General features: G+C 37.7%; 2 protein-coding genes across 2 annotated transcripts in view; one reads left to right on the top strand and one right to left on the bottom strand.

Annotated features, from left to right (window-relative positions):
- The window catches only part of LOC150089325 (elongation factor-like GTPase 1), a 549,838-nt gene that overhangs the window by 338,643 nt on the left and 193,222 nt on the right, over positions 1-17,973 (top strand). The window lies entirely within an intron of this gene.
- The window catches only part of aos (protein argos), a 52,344-nt gene that overhangs the window by 8,915 nt on the left and 25,456 nt on the right, over positions 1-17,973 (bottom strand). The window contains exons 2-3 of the mRNA XM_090389052.1: positions 13,392-13,565; positions 8,634-8,840 (exon numbers count right to left, since the gene is read on the bottom strand). Coding sequence (XP_090245178.1) covers positions 8,634-8,840; positions 13,392-13,565 — 381 coding nt within the window. The remainder of the gene's footprint in view (positions 1-8,633; positions 8,841-13,391; positions 13,566-17,973) is intronic.

Genomic DNA, 17,973 nt, shown 5'->3' with positions numbered 1-17,973 from the left:
ACCGCCGCGGATCATACAATAATTTGAGTTCCACTTTTACTTGATCAAGAAACTGTACTTGCGAATTCATGCCAACTGGTTTCAGGGTTTGAAACTTCATATATGAATTGGTCCGCTTTTGCAGTTCCATCCACTAGTTTTCTGCGATGCAGCCCTGCTTAGTAAAAAAAAAAAAAAAAAAAAAAAAAAAAAGGTAAACTGCAGCCATTATCAACCCACTGCAGGGTGGAAGCCTCCTCAACAATTCATGCTGAGGGAAATGGACCATAATCTGCCACGCTGGTCCAGTGCGGGTTGGGAGATCGACCGTGTTTAGCAGTCAGGGGCTTGAACCCCAGTCTACTCAAAGTGCGCGTGCTACTGCACTCCCGCTCCTGACCACTCGGCTGCGGGAGAACTTAGTATGGACTTTTAATCACGTTCGGTTTAGTAATCATCACCAATATTTGCAGTCTGGTGAGGGAAAATCCGTAATAAATTAAGAATTGAGGTTGTGGGAGAGTTCCGATTTATTGTTTTAATTGCCTAAGTAATTGCTCGTCGAATCGTTTGGATACCATCAGGTTAAACTGCTAATTAGGGCTACCGTGGTATCATTTCCCTCCAGTGGCGAAATCATCATGGACCAGATCCTTCACCGATGTTTGGGTTGTGGGGGCGAAGGATCGGGGGACCCAGCTGTTTGGTTTGTAATGGTTGTTAGAGTAGAGGAGGTCCGTTCAAAATGAATTTCCACTATATAATTAGTAATAATGAATACATATTATGTGATTATTTAACCATTCCCATTGCGGTCATTAGTCACGTGTCATGTATTAAAAAGTAGTTACTTTCTAATAGCATTTATTTGGTTTGGTCCAGTGATTGCCGAACTTCCGTTGGACCTGTCAGATGAAAGTGATCAAAATTCCACATACCACTTCTCTCTGGCTTAACGAGAAGATAAGTTATAACTCAGCACTGTTTGTATATTGTTTTACATACATGTGCTTTTTAGACGCATGCATGTCTAAACGGTTTTAATACTTACAGACACACACACCTGACTTTTGTGTCCTTTTGTCTACTTGCCTTTGCAGGACACAGTCACTTGTGTATTACAGTTTGAAAAATTATTTTAGTAGTCCATACTTAAGTCATAGTTGTGCGGCAAAAAAAAGATGATCAGACTTTTTGTAGGCATAAGAGATATAAAAATAATTCAGTGTGGTGTTAGTTTTGTATGATAAGTTCATACTGTTTTTCAAATGATTATAATGTGGGTTTGTTTTTTTTTGAGAATTTAATGAAACTGTTAACAATAAAGTAGTTAAAATTTTTATGCCACTGACTTCATTTCTACATGCAATCTCGTATTTTCAACGCTTTCTCCATTTCGCTGGTATATTCTCCACTGCTCATGGCAGCATGTCTTCAGAAACGTTGTTTATTATTATTATTATTCATTTTCATTCACTTTTCTTGGCCTTGTACGAGAGACTTTCCTTTGCGCCTCGACAGAAGTCACTTATAGTTACGTTAGGACTGCTGGTGGGTCAGATCTATCTGACCGATCTAACGTCAGATAGATCGCCCTGCGGTCAGATCTGTCAGTCCACTTACCAGGAAAGCGTTGGTGCAGACACTGATTAACAGCATTGTGGCAGACGAAATGAGAGGATTACCTCATCCTGAATAAACTTAAATTTCACAACGAGAGACTGGTCATACTTGATCTCTTTTCAAAGTATTTCGCAGTAGCCCTCGTATCTCAGAAGACTGAAGATCCACACCCTCTGCAAATTTGAAACTGTTACCTTTGCACAAATCTGAACGTTTTCTGCACATATCTGGGTTGGCTTTTGCACTTTCTGCCTCATCAATCCAGATGATTTCCAATTATGCCTTTATGGAATACTGTAAGATGGCCAAATGTAATTTTTAAAAGTAATTCAGAAATTCGTAATTCATTTCACAAGTATGACTAAAACAAGTTTTTTTTTTTTTTTTTACTCCGATACAGCCTAGGTGGCCAGAGAAGTTTTCAACATATCATTCTTAGCTGTGTTTAGCAGTCAATTTACTAACGCCACAATAGGTTGTGCAGTTTTAGTACCACAGCCGCTCGGTCAGATATAAACATAAGCTTTTGGGTAATAATTTTATAATTTAATTAATATTACAATTATTAAAACGATAATTAATATAACTTTTATTATATTATTCAATAATTTAATTATTTTAAAATTTAATCAATATTGTAATTAGTCACTTAAAGCAGTAATATAATTTACTTTTAAATTATTTAATAATTAGATTTCATTTATTTATTAAATAGTAATTACATTTTAAAAAATTCTTAAATGCAGTTAGGATATTTGCCATAACCCCCAAAAATCGTTGTTACGCTACAACAAAATATTCAGCATAACGTTAAACCTTATTCCACCGTTGTACCTTGCCCACTGATCTCTAAACCTCATAATGGGCTGAAGTGTTAGCTCATTATCGTACACTTAGAATTCGAGCCATCATTCAGCCGAAAGGGAAATAAAGCACGTAATAAAAGAATTAATCATTTGAAAATAGTATTGACTTATCACTTGAGAAGAGGAAGCATACGGTCCCGCATGTTATGAAACATGCGGGCATACTTTATGGATCGATTCAGCGCCTGAAAATAATGCAGAGTTTATATAAACAAGTGCTGGATTCTGAACAGTTAGGGAACCGGGACTGTTTGAATTAAAAAAAAAAAAAAAAAAATTGCTGTGAAGTTTTAAATGGTAATAAAATAATAATTAAGGATATAAAGCAGACTAAGCATAGAATATTATTTTTTACCATTACATACCTAGTAAACTGTTTATTCCTACTAGGTGTGCTTATTTATTTATTTATAAAATATATATATATATATATATATATATATATATATATATATATATTTTTTTTTTTTTTTTTACCATTGAAAACTCCACAGCAATTTTTATTAATTAGAGTATGCTAGATATTGTGGACTAAAGGAAGAGAGAGGGCTAGAGACAATGTGAGATTGAGTGTAGAGGAACATTCCTAGTTTTCCATTTATGCATTCTTTGGACCGTTTCGTCTGTCTGTCACTTCGAGGTGCAATTTTATTGCTTGATTCGGCAAAACACTTGCTAGTCAGTTAGTTGGACAATTAATTCTGTTCGATAAACATTTGATTGTTATGTTCGTAATGGAAATTTCAATATACGAAGTTTTTTCAGAACTAAAATGATTGTTACACATACGTCCTTTGTGACAATAAGCGAGTTTGTCGCCTGTTATTCGTATAAAGAAGTCTCATTTCAAATCCCACTTGGAAGAATTCGTAAAGGCCTCTTCACTCGAAGTCAGTGGAGGAAGTCAACTTATCATCCTGGCCAAAAACGGTGAATTTAGTAGAGGAGCTAGGCTATTCAGACAATGCCTATCAAATAAAGTTTCTCCCTATAACTGCTCGTTTATGTTTTAATTAAAAGGGCAGAAGTTCAAAAGTTTTTAGGTTAGAGAGTCACTCACCATGGTTCTCCTCCTCATTACGCACAAGTAATAAGGAGAAGAACCACATTCTTGTAACCAGCTGAAACTACGGGGCTTTAAAAAAGAGAAAAATGCCTTTGAGTTTAAAAAAAAAAAAAATTGAAAGAACTGTCTTGGAACCGAGAAATTATGAAAAAAATAATGGTTCACTGTCAGATAGATTATCAGGTTCAATACTAGGTTGGATGAAAAAGTTATGACTACTTTTTCATATTAAAGAAAATATCAATGCTCAAGGCATAATGAGTGTAAAATACACTATAAAATATCGGTGTAAAGGCATCGATTTGTGATTGTATCTCATACCTTCGCAACGAGTTACCATGTATTGCACTACTCGAATAAGTAAAGCTTCACTAATAGAGAAGACTATTGTTACTTATTCTCAGTGGGCACCACCACCCAGACGGCACCGTTCAAGGCTTGTTGGCCTATCGTCGGTGGCTGGGAAGGTACCCTGCTATTGCAATCATGCCAACCCAGTTGTGAAATTATTTACACAATATGAGAGATGCCAAAAGGTGTGAAAGATAACTCGAGGCATAATGTATTATGAGTTTAAAATACACTATAAAATATCGGTGTAAATACACCATAGTGAACTCATAATGAAAAACTACGTAAGTAGTGTAAAGGCATCGATTTGATTGTATCTCATATTGTGACTACCCACGATATGCCAACAAACCCTAAAACGGTGCCGTCTGGGTGGGTTGGTGCCCACTGAGGATAGGTAACAATAGTCTTCTCTGTTAGTGAAGCGTTGCTTATTCGAGGTAGTGCAATACAGGGTAACTCGTTGTGAAGGTAGTCACAATATGAGATACAATCAAATCGATTCCTTTACACTACTTATGTAGTTTTTCATTATGAGTTCACTATAGTGTATTTACACAGCTGTTTTATAATACGTTTTTATAAGGAGTTCCTTTTCCGTGCCGCCTGGTGAATTGCAAGTCTCCCAACGTTCTGACCACTACTGTAAAATTTCAACTGTAAGCCAGTTGAATTCCACTGTCACGTTCTCTTGGATGCTTGGAATGCCGTCAGTGCTTCGACCTTCCAGCTTCACTTTGATTTTGGGGAGGAGAAAAAATATCACACGGAGTAAGCTCTGGTGAATGTTTTTGGGCCTTTTTTTTTTTTTTTAATGGAGAATGTATGCACAGGAGAATTTTCCATAGTGGAGAAAGTGCCCACCATTTTCAAAGCTGAGTATTTTTCCAGATAAACGCAAGTAGACCGGTATATCTGGAGAATGTCCCTAGAGGTGTCCTCCGTTGTGGTTGCAGCTGTACTTTATAATCGGTCTGTTTTAGTCGATTTAAGCATCATATATTATCCATATAGCTGTGGCGGGTTCCAACATTAACCGTTTCTTTTTGGAAATATTGCTCACGTAGAGAAAAAGAGAGAGATGCTTATCTCTCTTAAGTCATAGAATTAAAATTCTGTCACTTTAAGAGGAAACAAGAAATGAAGCACTTAAAGTCTACCATCCTGGCCAGATTACGCATTGGTCATACATTCCTCACTCATAGCTACCTACTAACAAACGATGATCCTCCACAATGCAGTAACTGCTTATGCTCATTAACAGTAAAACATTATCCTGGAATGCCCGTTATATCTGAAAGAACGGAAAACTACTTTCTTCTCTCATTTTCATAACTTCAGCCAGTTATCATTACAGTGTGTTCTAGGAGATCGTGAGGATATGGATGACATTTTTCTCTTTCTAAAATTGATAAATGAATATCACAATGTATGAGTCATATCACTCGTAAGACAAACGAAGAAGATATTAGACTGTAATCAGTGCATTATAGCCTAAGTTGCTGATGCACCAACAAATTTAACAACAACAACAACTTAAAGTCTTGAATATCAGAAGCCCGCTAGACGTTTCATTTTATATTTTTGTGCCTTCCTCATAAGTATGAAATAAAAATACATGTAGTACTGAATTAGCGTGCTAGGAGAGAGTGACTGCATTGAAGTGTAATGTAGCTGCTATTTCGCAGTTTTCTCTCTCTCTTCTCTCTCTCTCTCCATGCTAGAGGAAAGAATCAAAATACATGTTGAAATGATTACTTGTTTCTTTACATGAAGTAAGTAGCTCCATATTAGTTCACTTATGCTGCGTCATATATATAATTTATTAAAACCTTAATACGATATATTAATCAGATATATTCCAGAATTGTTAATAGTAGCATTTCCTACGTCAGGTTTGGTTGAAAATAGTTTCGGGACGGTGGTGCAGTTGTAAACTAAGCAATCAGCTGAATGTGGACGAGACAAAGAGAGGGTAATTAGATTTTTTTAATTAAATTAATTAAATATGGAACCTGGCATTTATAAACTAAATCAGTAACATCAAGTTCGAGAATTACATTGAAACATAATTATAAATAATAGAAACGTTTCAAGAACTAATTAGCTACATAAAGATATTTTAGAGTTTATGGCATAAAGCCTTATGCTACGAAAGCTATATAACGTAATGTAATGGCTGAGTTAGGTTATGTTATGGTTTCTAATCAGTCTGTTTTAGTTGATTTAAGCATCCATATAGCTGTGGCTGTTCCAACATCAACCGTTTCTTTTTGGAAATATTGCTCCACGTAAAGAAAAATAATACCACAATACGGGCAAGTAATCCGATATACAACATTTGCAGTTTGCATGCTGAGTTGGCGATCGTATTAATGAACATGAGGTGCTATTCGTCGTGCGGATTTTGACAACTCAGCTATCTCTGAGGATTCCTGTTGTAAGCAGCATTTCAACTAAAAACCCCGTTCCAGCGTTGAATTAATAGATCGAGCTAATAATTCTTACCATCTCTCGTGGTTAGGAGGCTCTCCATATAGCTGTGGCGGGTTCCAACATCAATCGTAATGCTGGAACCCGCATACATACATCCTATTATGGAGGCCGTTATTTTACGAGATGAGAGGTGGAGACTAATAACTTACTCAATGTACGTCGCAGCAACAATGCCGAGTCTGGCAGTTAATGTTCCCTTCCATTATTCCTTCTTTCTTTCTTTCTTTTCTTGGCCAAGCGTGGTCCGCAGTTGGGTATTGTACGCATGCGCAAGGCTACTGTATTACAGTTACCTGCTGTGGGCTTTGTAAGTTGACAAAGGCTATTCGCCTCGTGAATAGCCTTACCGTATTTGCTTGATTTTGTGTTTTTAATCTTTGAATTTTAATGTTTTTAATATAACTTTTTATTTTAATGTTTTTAATTAATTTGTTTTAGTTTTATTTTTAGCACAGTAATTTTTAATTATCTTTTTAATGTTAATTATATTTTTTGTTTCAATAAATTTTTGGTTTTTATTTTATTTTATTAGTTTTTGGTTGAAGCAATATTGTTTTAGTATGTTTAACCCCGACGCTCGAGGCCAAAAAAAATAATTTAGACATCGTATACATAGATTTCAGTCAAGTAAAGCGTGAAAGACTGATGTACAAATTGGGGCATTAGGGACAGTTTACTACTAATGTAATCTGTCCGTAATGCAAATAAATAAATAAATTTTCTGTTTATACTCCTGGACGACCAAACCGTCAGAGGAGTTCACAAGATAGACAGGATACAAGAAACAGCACCGTATTTAGCAGTCATGGCTTGAACCCCGGTCACTCAAGGCATGTGTACTTAGCACCTGTGCTCTGGCGACTCGGCTACGGCGGCCGTAAGGGATAGTTAAGAGGCTGGAGACAGTGGTTTTTAATAGCTACTGCTCTTCATGGACTAATGTTATTGCTGGAGTCCATCAGAGTTCACTGTTGGCCTGCTTACTGTTTTCAATATGTATTAACAATATTGATGAAGGCATATCTAGTTTAATTGAAATTTGCAGTGATACAAAGGTTGACAGGTTGTTAAATGACAGGAATCAGGGCATATTACTGCAATAACACCAATGAAAATATGAAGATACCTGAGAAGTGGCGAAGTGTAACAAGGTACTTAAGTGGCAGTAATCCTAATCAAATAAATTAGATTGTACTGCACTCGAGGTGGTGGAGACCGAAAATGACCCAGGGATGATTGTCCAGTGCGACGTGGGATTCTCTGAGCAGTACAGACAGACCTCACATCATTGACAGCTCACGGAATTAGTCAATGAATAATATACAGAAATTTTGCCAGAAGAGACAATAAATTGATTATCCCATTGCATGAGGCAATGGTTAAACTGCGTCTTGAGTATTATATAAAAGTTTGGAAGGCCCATTTCATGAAGGATAATGTATCTGTGGAAGGGATGCAAAGAAGAGAAATAATATTAGTAATACTAAAACAACCAACCATTCGAAGCGAGCGCAGAGCTCTCACTGCCTTTCTCGAGATGATATCCCGAGAAAGGCAGTGATTAGAGCCTTTTCCACACCGAGTGGATAAGGCTCTAATCCCATCAAATGAGTGGAATTTTTGTGGGCTTCTTCTCACAACATTAATGAGTTAATCGGTCTGAAGCTAAGTTTTCATGCTTTTTCGTCCATCAGAACCACCGAAGTACTAAAGGGCGCTATATGGCAATGTTTATTCTCTAGCAAGGACGAAGTAACGAGCTTTCATAGGCAAAGCTGTTAATGTTGCGAGGTTCGTTCCCGCGGAGGTCCTCGGAGATTCCAGTGGGGAAAGGTGTCAACTGCATGATTTGCTCAGTTATTAAATAGCTGCGGGGTGGTGGGTTTTGCCGCTACATCTTGTTGAAGGAACAAAACAGGACTTTGATGCTGTTGGCAGCAAAAGGCTTTAAACTCAGTAAGTATAATGAAAAGTAGAGGTGTTTGAGGGGAGGTTTGAAAAATAACAAGGTTCAAAACATTTCCGGTTTTATTGATGCATCATATTCGTTTCCTTATTACTTTAAGTTAGGGTTTTTTTTTTTGTTTTTTGTTTTTTTTTTTTTAGTTTTTTTTAGTTTATATTCATTAAATTTTATATTTGGAACACCACTGAATCAAAAGATAGCTTTATATATTAACTAACTAATGTGTGCACTCCTTCTTTAACAACCATATCAGTATTTGTTATTTAATTAATATATAATTACTTACGGTTTGAGGAGAGCAGGCAAATGAATATCTGTATCCGGTGCCTTCTGCTGTTTGAAATGCTTGATGTTTAAATATATAGGCAATGCTATTTATTGGGCAGACGCAGTTAACGATCTGTTGTGTTGTGTTGTCTGGATTGCTTATATAGGTCCATGTGACATCTCTGAAATAACGACAGGTTGGCAGTTTGTTCAGCGGTTCGCATACCTAGAACAATAAAATTAGATTTATTTTAATATTTATTAAAGACATGAAGTTCTAATATTTCAAGTACTGTATATGCAGAAAAGAAATCATAATAATAATTATTAATACTGAAGGATCACTTTGTAATTATTATTAGTACATTAGCCGTATGGTGCAAGGAAGCCTGAAGCTTTTGCTGCACCAGCCAAAAAAATTTCTGAGTTACCCTGAGAGAGAGAGAGAGAGAGAGAGAGAGAGAGAGAGAGAGAGAGAGAGAGAAAGAAAAGGGAGTAGAAGGGAATTACCAAAAAAGAGAAGAATGGCGATATCCAACTCAGAACCCTGAGTGTGCCAAGCACATACTAACCAGATAATCTAGTAAATCGACATGAAAAATCGTCGATTTTCAGGGCCACCAATCAATGAAATGAAAGGAAAAAGGTCCCATGAGCGACCACAAGACTGACCCTCACCGAACTTGGTCTTTCACTGAGCTATATCAGAGCGTCTGACCTCCACCCACTCTCAAGTGACAACCAGATGGGAGGGGGCACCAGCATGAGGACAAAGAACCTCCCAGCCCTCACCTACCACAATACGTCCACACAAGATGACTCCACCTACAAATGGATGAGACCGCACCTCAAGTGCAACCAAAGCCTATACGACCCTGACCACACCGGACCGGAATCTGGTCCCATGAGTGACTCCCAAATTCTGGTGACCCCGATAGGAATAACATGGCGACAAAAGAGAGAAACAGCGTTGCTGTATAGCCAAATTGGTCTTCCTGACCACACTCCCTTGTGTGGTCCTATCTTTCACCTCCCCCTGGTAGGCGGGGGAGACAGTTTCTGCGGTCTGTTCTCTCCCCGCCGCATCCCCGTTCTTCGTCTGGTGAGGCATTGGCCAGCCTTACTGACAATCTGGGGACTCCTCTATCGTCCCCATACTTCTGCCTTTCACCCCCAGCCTTCAGTTATCTCCCCACTCTATCTATACGCCAGCACATGTCCCACACTGTAAAACTAACACTGTCTAAATTAAACTAACTACGCAAACTTTTAGGCTTTACAGAACATAGTATTTACCCCTACGATGCTTTTTTTTCAAGGCCCTAGCCACTGAAATCCCAGGAAACTAGGTGGCAGGGCCTGCCAGAGTAAAAATTTCAAACTACTGTGTACCTGGTCTGCCTCCACGAGGCAAAGTGTGGCCAACGTTGGGCCCCAGCAGGAGTCTAGCGGCTAAATGAACAGAAGAACAACGATACAAAACACTACACTTACAAAATCCATACACTTTTAAATCTCTGGCTTTTGCAGTGAACTGTTACACCCACAATGAAAGCAACGCGATGGGGGAAACCCCTGGTGCTTCAGACACGAATACACTTTACAGTACCGCCATTCTGCGGTGTGGAGAATCTTGAGAAAACTACTGAGCGTAAAAACTGGAAAAATGATACAAACCATCAGCTGATTCTAATAGTTCCTGTATGAGTACATCTCATGCCACACTTAATACTTTTAAGTGTGGCATGAGTTGCCGTGTTACTACTTCAGAATTTTCAGCAGCAGTAATTGGAGATTAAAACGAAATAGATTCAGTTATTATTTTCAAGTTGGCAGTAGAAATAAGGGGTGTAGTTAAGCAGCACTTCTGTTTAAAATCATTGGATTTTCTGTCGAATATTGTGTGATGTATTTATTTTTTTTCCTGAAAAATGAATGAATCAGTGGCTTCATGCGAAGAATTTTTTCAAACAGCTTTTGCTGCTTATTTAAGGTATACACCGTTCTCCATTTTAAATAAATTATAAAATAAATAAATGTTCCACTATTTTTCCGACACGATCATTCGTCAGAGGAGTTTGCAATGATTACAATCGTTAACCGTTTATAGCAGTTATGGATAGACATAATACATAAACACCATACATGCACCATTTTCACAACATTGCTCAAAGTTATTTGGTCTTGTTCGATTTGTAGTATGGTTCCCCCCCCCCCCCATTTTTTCTGTCCAGCAAAGAGAAAATCGACCACAGAAAACACGCAATTTACAGACAGTACACATATACGGAGCAATATGGCATTAGTCTCTAATGCTCCTACAACAATAATAGTCCCACAAAATCCTGAACAACTTAGAAATTTTTTTGTTTGCACTTCATAAACGGCCACGTAAAGTCAAAATCGTTTACAAAGAATAATATTTCATTTTGTGTTTCCATAACTTCTTAATGATGCTATCAACGAAGGAAAGTACATTTTAATCGATCTTGACATGAACGCAGAAAGTTGTACAATAAATGGTTGCCTACACTCTGCTTTAACTTGTTCCCCGCTCGGCATATCTTCTGTGATTCTCTTATCACTCCCACTGAGCGCACACATTGCCCTTTGATAAACAGCTTTGGTTTCAAGTCTGCTTCATTTTTTTTTTTTTTTTTTTATTAAGGAACAAGTCTATCGAACTAAATTTCAAAGCGTGCGAGTAAATCAATCAACAAGGCAGTTGTTTCTTTGACAACAGTATACATGAAACTATACTAAATCTGTAGCTTCATCTCTGCTTGTAAGCCTTTCTTGAATCGGTAGTTAGACGGAACAGTTTTTTCTAGTCACCGCGTGTAGACCTCATTTCATATACAGTACTGTATATATATATATATAGGGTGATTCACTACCAGTGCGACAAACTTGCAGGAGGTGTAGGGGACACAAAGACGAATCGGAATCACATAGCATTGCAGGGTCCGAAATGCCTTCGTCATGCGGTAAAGGACGTTGAACGGGAGGTCGCGTGAACAGCGATCCCGCTGGAAGTCAGCATTTGCGAACCGTTTCTGTTGAAGAAACCAAGTAGCAAAATTCCTCCGGAGTGGATAATCCGCAAGCTCCAATGATTGGACGCATTGCAGATGGTATGAACTCATTTGGTTTGTTAACAGTATCCTCCATACAGTGGATTGGGAAATACCAATCGTTGGCCTATCGCTCGAGTACCCGTACTCGGATTGCCTTCTGCAAGATGTAGGAAATTCTCCTCATTGTCTGGCGTCCTCGTCGTTCGCTCTCGATTCATGGTACCTCTCGTGAAACAACCAGTCTCACGTAACCTTCTGTGCACACGTGCGAAAATCGTATGATGGGGAGCACGCCTGTGCGGGAAACGTTCCTGGTACAAGCCCAGAGCGGCGCGCCCGTTACAGTCCGCAGCTCCATACGCGAGGTGCATGTCGGCCAGTTCAACGTTTGAATACTCGTCCATCCTACTGCCTCGGGAACCGGTTCGCAAATGCTGACTTCCAGCGGGATCGCTGTTCACGCGACCTCCCGTTCAACGCCCTCTACCGCATGACGAAGGCATTTCGGACCCTGCAATGCTATGTGATTCCGATTCGTCTTTGTGCCCCCTACACCTCCTGCAAGTTTGTCGTACTGCTAGTGAATCACCCTGTGTATATATATATATTTATTTTTTTTTTATTTTTTTTTTTCTTAATCAACACACAGGATTAAATTAGGTCTAAATTGAGACATTAAAACCAGATGAATTATCTGAAAAGCTAGGAGGGTGTCAAAAATGGGCCCTCACATCCAATTCATCAATCAGTAAATGTAGGAATTTCCTGATTCTGGAGGAGCATCATCCTGCTTAAAATAAAATTTGGTTGCAGATATTCCTTTTTTACTCTCGACTCATAAAAGAAGAAAAGGCCAGTCATCGGGAAATTGCGTACCGTGCATTCACTCTGGACTGTCCCTCTCGAACAGCATGTGGATTTTCACTGTTCCAAACGAAATTTCCCATTTACTGTAGTGCACACATAAATGAATAATTGACTCATCCTAAAAATAACGCTGTTCAAATAGCCTTTGTCGGTCCGCCTAAACACACGAGCATTTCAGTGTGAACACCTTCCTATTTTAGAGCTTGCACAATCTGATTATATGCGTACAACTTCAAATTGACAAATTGAAAATCTTGCGTACGGATGATTGGATTGAGTGAAGTTCTCTGCTCGTATGAATAATTGCCTTCCTCTGACTGCCCTGAAAAGCTTGCCAACTCTCTCAACCTCAACAGAAAGCGTGCTACCCATTTGTGGTGTAAAACGCTGTTTTGACACTTTAACAACCGCGATGATTTTAACTTGTTTTTCGAGGTGCTTTATCTCCATATTCCAACTGGAATATGAAGATAAAGCTGTCACAGTAAGCACTTTTAATGACAGGTTTAAATACTCTTTTTTTTTTTTTTTAATGTCCCCGCCGTTTGGCGATTCCAGTACTTGAAGTTCCACGAGTTGTTCTTTTTGAGACATGTTAAACATTTCCTCAGGACTATAAAACAGGTTGCGCTTGCATTGGATGCTTGTGGCATGGCAAGTAATAATGTGAATTTTAATAGAAATCGACGATTTCTTTTAAAATTCACCTTAATAAGTTGCACATTCCATTTGAGGCCATCTTTTTAAAATTTTAAAGTTTTACGGTATGTTTGCATGTCAAGTTGCACACTGTGAAAAGGAAAGAAAAGTAAATGAGTAGCTAACATATTTACCTTAAATTGCCGGGACTTGTCCACGATGGTGTGACCATCATAAGGATCAAGAGTCATTGAACAAATATGCTTTCCTGGACAACGACACTGCCGTTCAATCCACGGCGTTGAATAAGTATCGACTCGATTGCATACTGCCCATGGGGTACAATCTGGAAGATCAGCTTCAGATACCTGTTGTATAAATATATTAAAACTTCTTTTAGTTTAATTTTCGAAAATACGACGTATACTAGTCAAAGTTTTATAATTGCAATTTTTAGAGGGTGAGAGATTATAAATAGGTTTTTATTCTACTAATAGGATAACGTCCAGATATTTGGATGAAATTAAGCTTCTTGAATTATTATTTTTATTTATTTATTATTATTATTATTTTTTTTTTTTTTTTTTTTTGCGAAACATAATATGGGATGACCGTCCATATTCATTTTTCTCAGTTATGTAAAAAAAAAAAACAAAAAAACTTCTAGTTAAATTTTTCCTTGAGCCAAGTAAATGCGAAAATTGAAAGAGCCTGTGATTTAAGACTTATGATGTAAGCGACTATGAGGCCATAAATTGTACTGGATATGTAAAAAGTGAATATAGGGAGAAGACACGCATTCACAAATACATGGACATAGTTTTTGTTCTCTTCCCCACCCCTTATTAATCTGAAAATATAAATCAGAGTATTTGGATCAAACTGTGAATGGGCCAAACAATAACTTTGTTTGTAGTGTTTTAGAAAGTAATAAAAGAAATATGATAGTATGATTTATACCGCTAAGGAACTTGTTGATAGTTTGCCACCCTCAAGTCAAGTTATTATGGCAAAATCTGATTACGTCAGTGAGAATGCATTTCTTTTATGATTAAAGTTTCTCCATGTACAGAATACCAGTGAAATATTTGTTGATTATGAATAGACATACCGCATTGTTCTTTATCAGCCATCTTACGGCCATGAAAATCAAACTGGACTTGCCACCACGTACAACTCATATTCTCCATCCTCTTGATCATTCTGAGTTTAAACCGCTGAAACATTTTTGCACTGATGAAGCAGGAAGCTGCTTAATAGATGCACAATAGTCTTCTTTCTTCATTTTCTAAGCAATTTATGCATTGCGAGAGCTTTGTATAAAGCTACAATCATAGGCAGTGCTGTTAAGGGTTTTAATGATCAGACCGTTGAATCAGATGAAAAGTTGCCCCATTTGAAGTAATTGAACCACTAGCTGTAAGGTCTGACAACACTGACGTTGAAATGACAAATAGCATCTGTATTTAATTGCATTGCAGTTAAAGCACCTGCAGTAAACGAAAATACTGCCAAGCGTAAACCTAAATAGATCAAGTGAAAAATCCCTAGAAGAAAATACTATTCTGTCTATTTTACCCTCTCCTCCTATGGTTAACTCCTATAAAACAACAAATAAAAGAGAATCTAACATCTCCAGAGAATACGAAGAACAAGGGGGGAAAATACAGAAGAACCGAATTATAGTAATAAAAGATAAGAGAAAGCTGCATCAAAACTCGCTTTATCTGGAACAATTCATCTACAGAACGAACAACTAATTACAGAAGTTGAAAATAGTTGTTTCTTTATTACGAAGCTTTACATTTGATGTATTGGTTTTGGGTTTTTTTTTTTTGGTACCATGAAACGTTAAAAAAAAACTTTCAAAAGTGGAAAATGTTTGTAATATGATTGTTCATAAATACTAATTTAATGGAAGGATCCAAGTAAAATTCCGTTGATTCGTTTATCCAACCTACAGAATAAATTGGTCATTTTACAAGTCTGTTTATAATTTCTCACAGTACGGACTTATTATTATTTTTTTTTTTTCTCTCTCTTCTTGTTTAAGGCCAGCGCCTACTTTTCCAAATAATAAATACATTGTAATTCTCAAGTAAACAAAATAGGTTTAAATTTCTTAATTGCTCCGTGATTCAAATACCCGGATTTTTTCCACAGTTTTATCAAGCATAGTGTATGTGAAAGTTGTTTGTAATGGTAGTTGGATATTTTCATATACTGTATAATATTTTCATACACTGCGATTGAAACGTGATTTGTAGTTTTGTACTCCCATCAATCGGTTACGACAACAGCATTGTTATACAAGTGTGAGATATTTTAATGAGGGTTCTCCTCTCCCTTTTTTTTTTTTTCTTATTTTATAGTTGTTTTTTTATTTAATTATATCTGGAATAATTTTATAATAGTTGAATTGTCATGTATTATACGATGAAATATCGCACTAAATTTTAATATCTTATGAAAATGGCATAGTTCTTGATTATGCTAGCAAGAAGCAATCTTTTGATTGCTTTTTTCCAAGTCGCGTATAAGAGTGCTTGTATGTGGCTTGTACTTTATTCTCCATGTTCGTGTAGATTTCCTGTGTTGTGACGTAATCCGTTTTAATCCACGTGCAATGAACGGTACTGTCAGAAGATTACATTCTCACATTAATCTTTCTGTTGAACCCTTTATGTCCTCCGTCCCTGTTTCCTCTTTCCTCTGGGACCGTTCAACAAACGAGGAACTAGGGCGAGGGGAAGTTTTGAGCGTACAATTCATGTACGAAAATTAATTACGAAGTATATTGTGATGAAAGGACGGAAAGGAAATAAAACACTCTGCCAGAAATTCATTCTTTGCGGTAGCGTTACCTATAGCAGCTAAGAACCAGACTTTGTAACTGACCACCAATGATCTGTCACAAGGGATTACTTGTCACCATTGACAGGAAAAAGAATCAAGAGGTGCATGGGAGTTGCCAAAGTAGACAGCGTGCTAACGTAGTTTCTTTTTGGCGAAACCGATTTTAAATTCTGCTGAGTTAATAGATTATTATTTCATTTTTTCCCCATAAAACCTCTAGCTGTTGTTGTTGTATATCTCGAGATGTAAAGGAAGTTTCATCAGTAATGACGAAAACTGTTATCGTTTATTGAGTCCGATAGCTTATAGATCCTGAAAAGCTTAGTGGTCAATCACAACGGTACATCAATACGCGCGTTTGAGTTAACCATTGTTCAAAACGTGTGGCTGCTAAATACAGTGATCTTGTATTCTCTTTAACTTGGGAACTCATCCGACCTTGTGTGACCATAAATACTGAAAATTATATATATATATATATATATATATATATATATATTTTTTTTTTTTTTTTTTTCCAGTATTATCAAATGTACGGAAATTTCTGAAATAACATTGGTTGAACAGAAAGATAGCTGTCATTCTGAGACACATGAAAACCTGATACCAGAGCACTGTCTTTCTAAAACGCACATTATACTTCCACCATCACCAGCCACCATTGTTGGTACCGGGCAGGTTGGTTCATGGACTTGCTTTCGTTATATTCTGGTCTTCCCGTCAGCGTGAAACAACAGTAACGGGATTCCTCCTGGCAACATTTTTACAATCCTCAACTGCCCATTTTTGGTGTTCTTAAGTGACTGTAACCATATCTTTCTTTTTTTTTTCTTTTTTTTTTGACAGGAGCGGAACCCGTTATGTCGTCGGCTGCGATACTCCATCCGTCACAAATTGCGACGAGTTGAGTTGGGCGTTCTGAAATGGCTCTTTGGCATTTCAAAATGCAACATCAAGTAACAACCCAATACAACTTGTTGTTATTCGAGTTTAGCCTTTCTTCTCTCTGTTCAAGTCTTCTGAGTTTCCGTTGGCCTCCCCCATCAATGACCCGTTTCCGACCACAGGATCACCTTTGGCTGGATGTTACTCGATTACTGGACTAATCTGGATGCACCGAAGACCCAGTCGTACGTGAAACCCAGCAGGGTTGCAGTTTCCGAGAAGCTCATACTGCCGTCGACTACCACGTCCATAGTCACTTAAATCTTTCGCCGCACTGAATTGGACACATACAGCATCCGTACCTATCTGCCCATTTGCTTTATATCGCATGATAAGAACATGTAGTGCTGTTACTGAGGGAGCGCTCCATTTCATGAGAAGGATAGGTGTACCTAACAAAACAGTACAGTGTATTTTTTATAGTCGAGCCTCCCAAATTCGGTAGTCTGTTTTCCAGCTGTTTTTTTTTTTTTTTTTTTATGGGCAAATCCGGAAAACAACTCTACAATTCCCAATTTGGTTTCGGATTGTGCATTTATCAAAGCAACGTTAGAGCTCAGTGCGCAGGTGGCGATTTCATCTCAGAGAGATAAGTGGCATCGATAAAATTTCTAGGTCATTGTCTAAACGCTGTTGGTGAATAAAACTAATCGATAATAAACGAAGATGACTCTAACGACTCACCGATAATAAACGAAGGTTACTCGAACGACTTATAAACAGCCGAGTGGTTAAGCACGAGGGTGCACGTGCCGGGGTTCAAGCCCGTGACTGCTAAATACGCTGCTGTTTATTGTGTTCTCTCTACCTTTTGAACTACTCTGACCGTTTGGTCGTCCCGGAGTATAAACAGAAAATTTATTTGTTTATAGTAAACGAAGATTACTCCAAATGACGATGCGCCGCACACTTAGACATATGGGGTTCCACAACAGACGACCCAAGAGACACCCTCTCCTCGCCGCTGACCATCGT

Source organism: Mastigoproctus giganteus, chromosome 2, assembly GCF_048544385.1.
Source record: "Mastigoproctus giganteus isolate SK-2022 chromosome 2, ASM4854438v1, whole genome shotgun sequence".
NCBI classification, from domain to species: domain Eukaryota; kingdom Metazoa; phylum Arthropoda; class Arachnida; order Uropygi; family Thelyphonidae; genus Mastigoproctus; species Mastigoproctus giganteus.
This window is presented reverse-complemented; position numbering and strand designations above follow the sequence as displayed.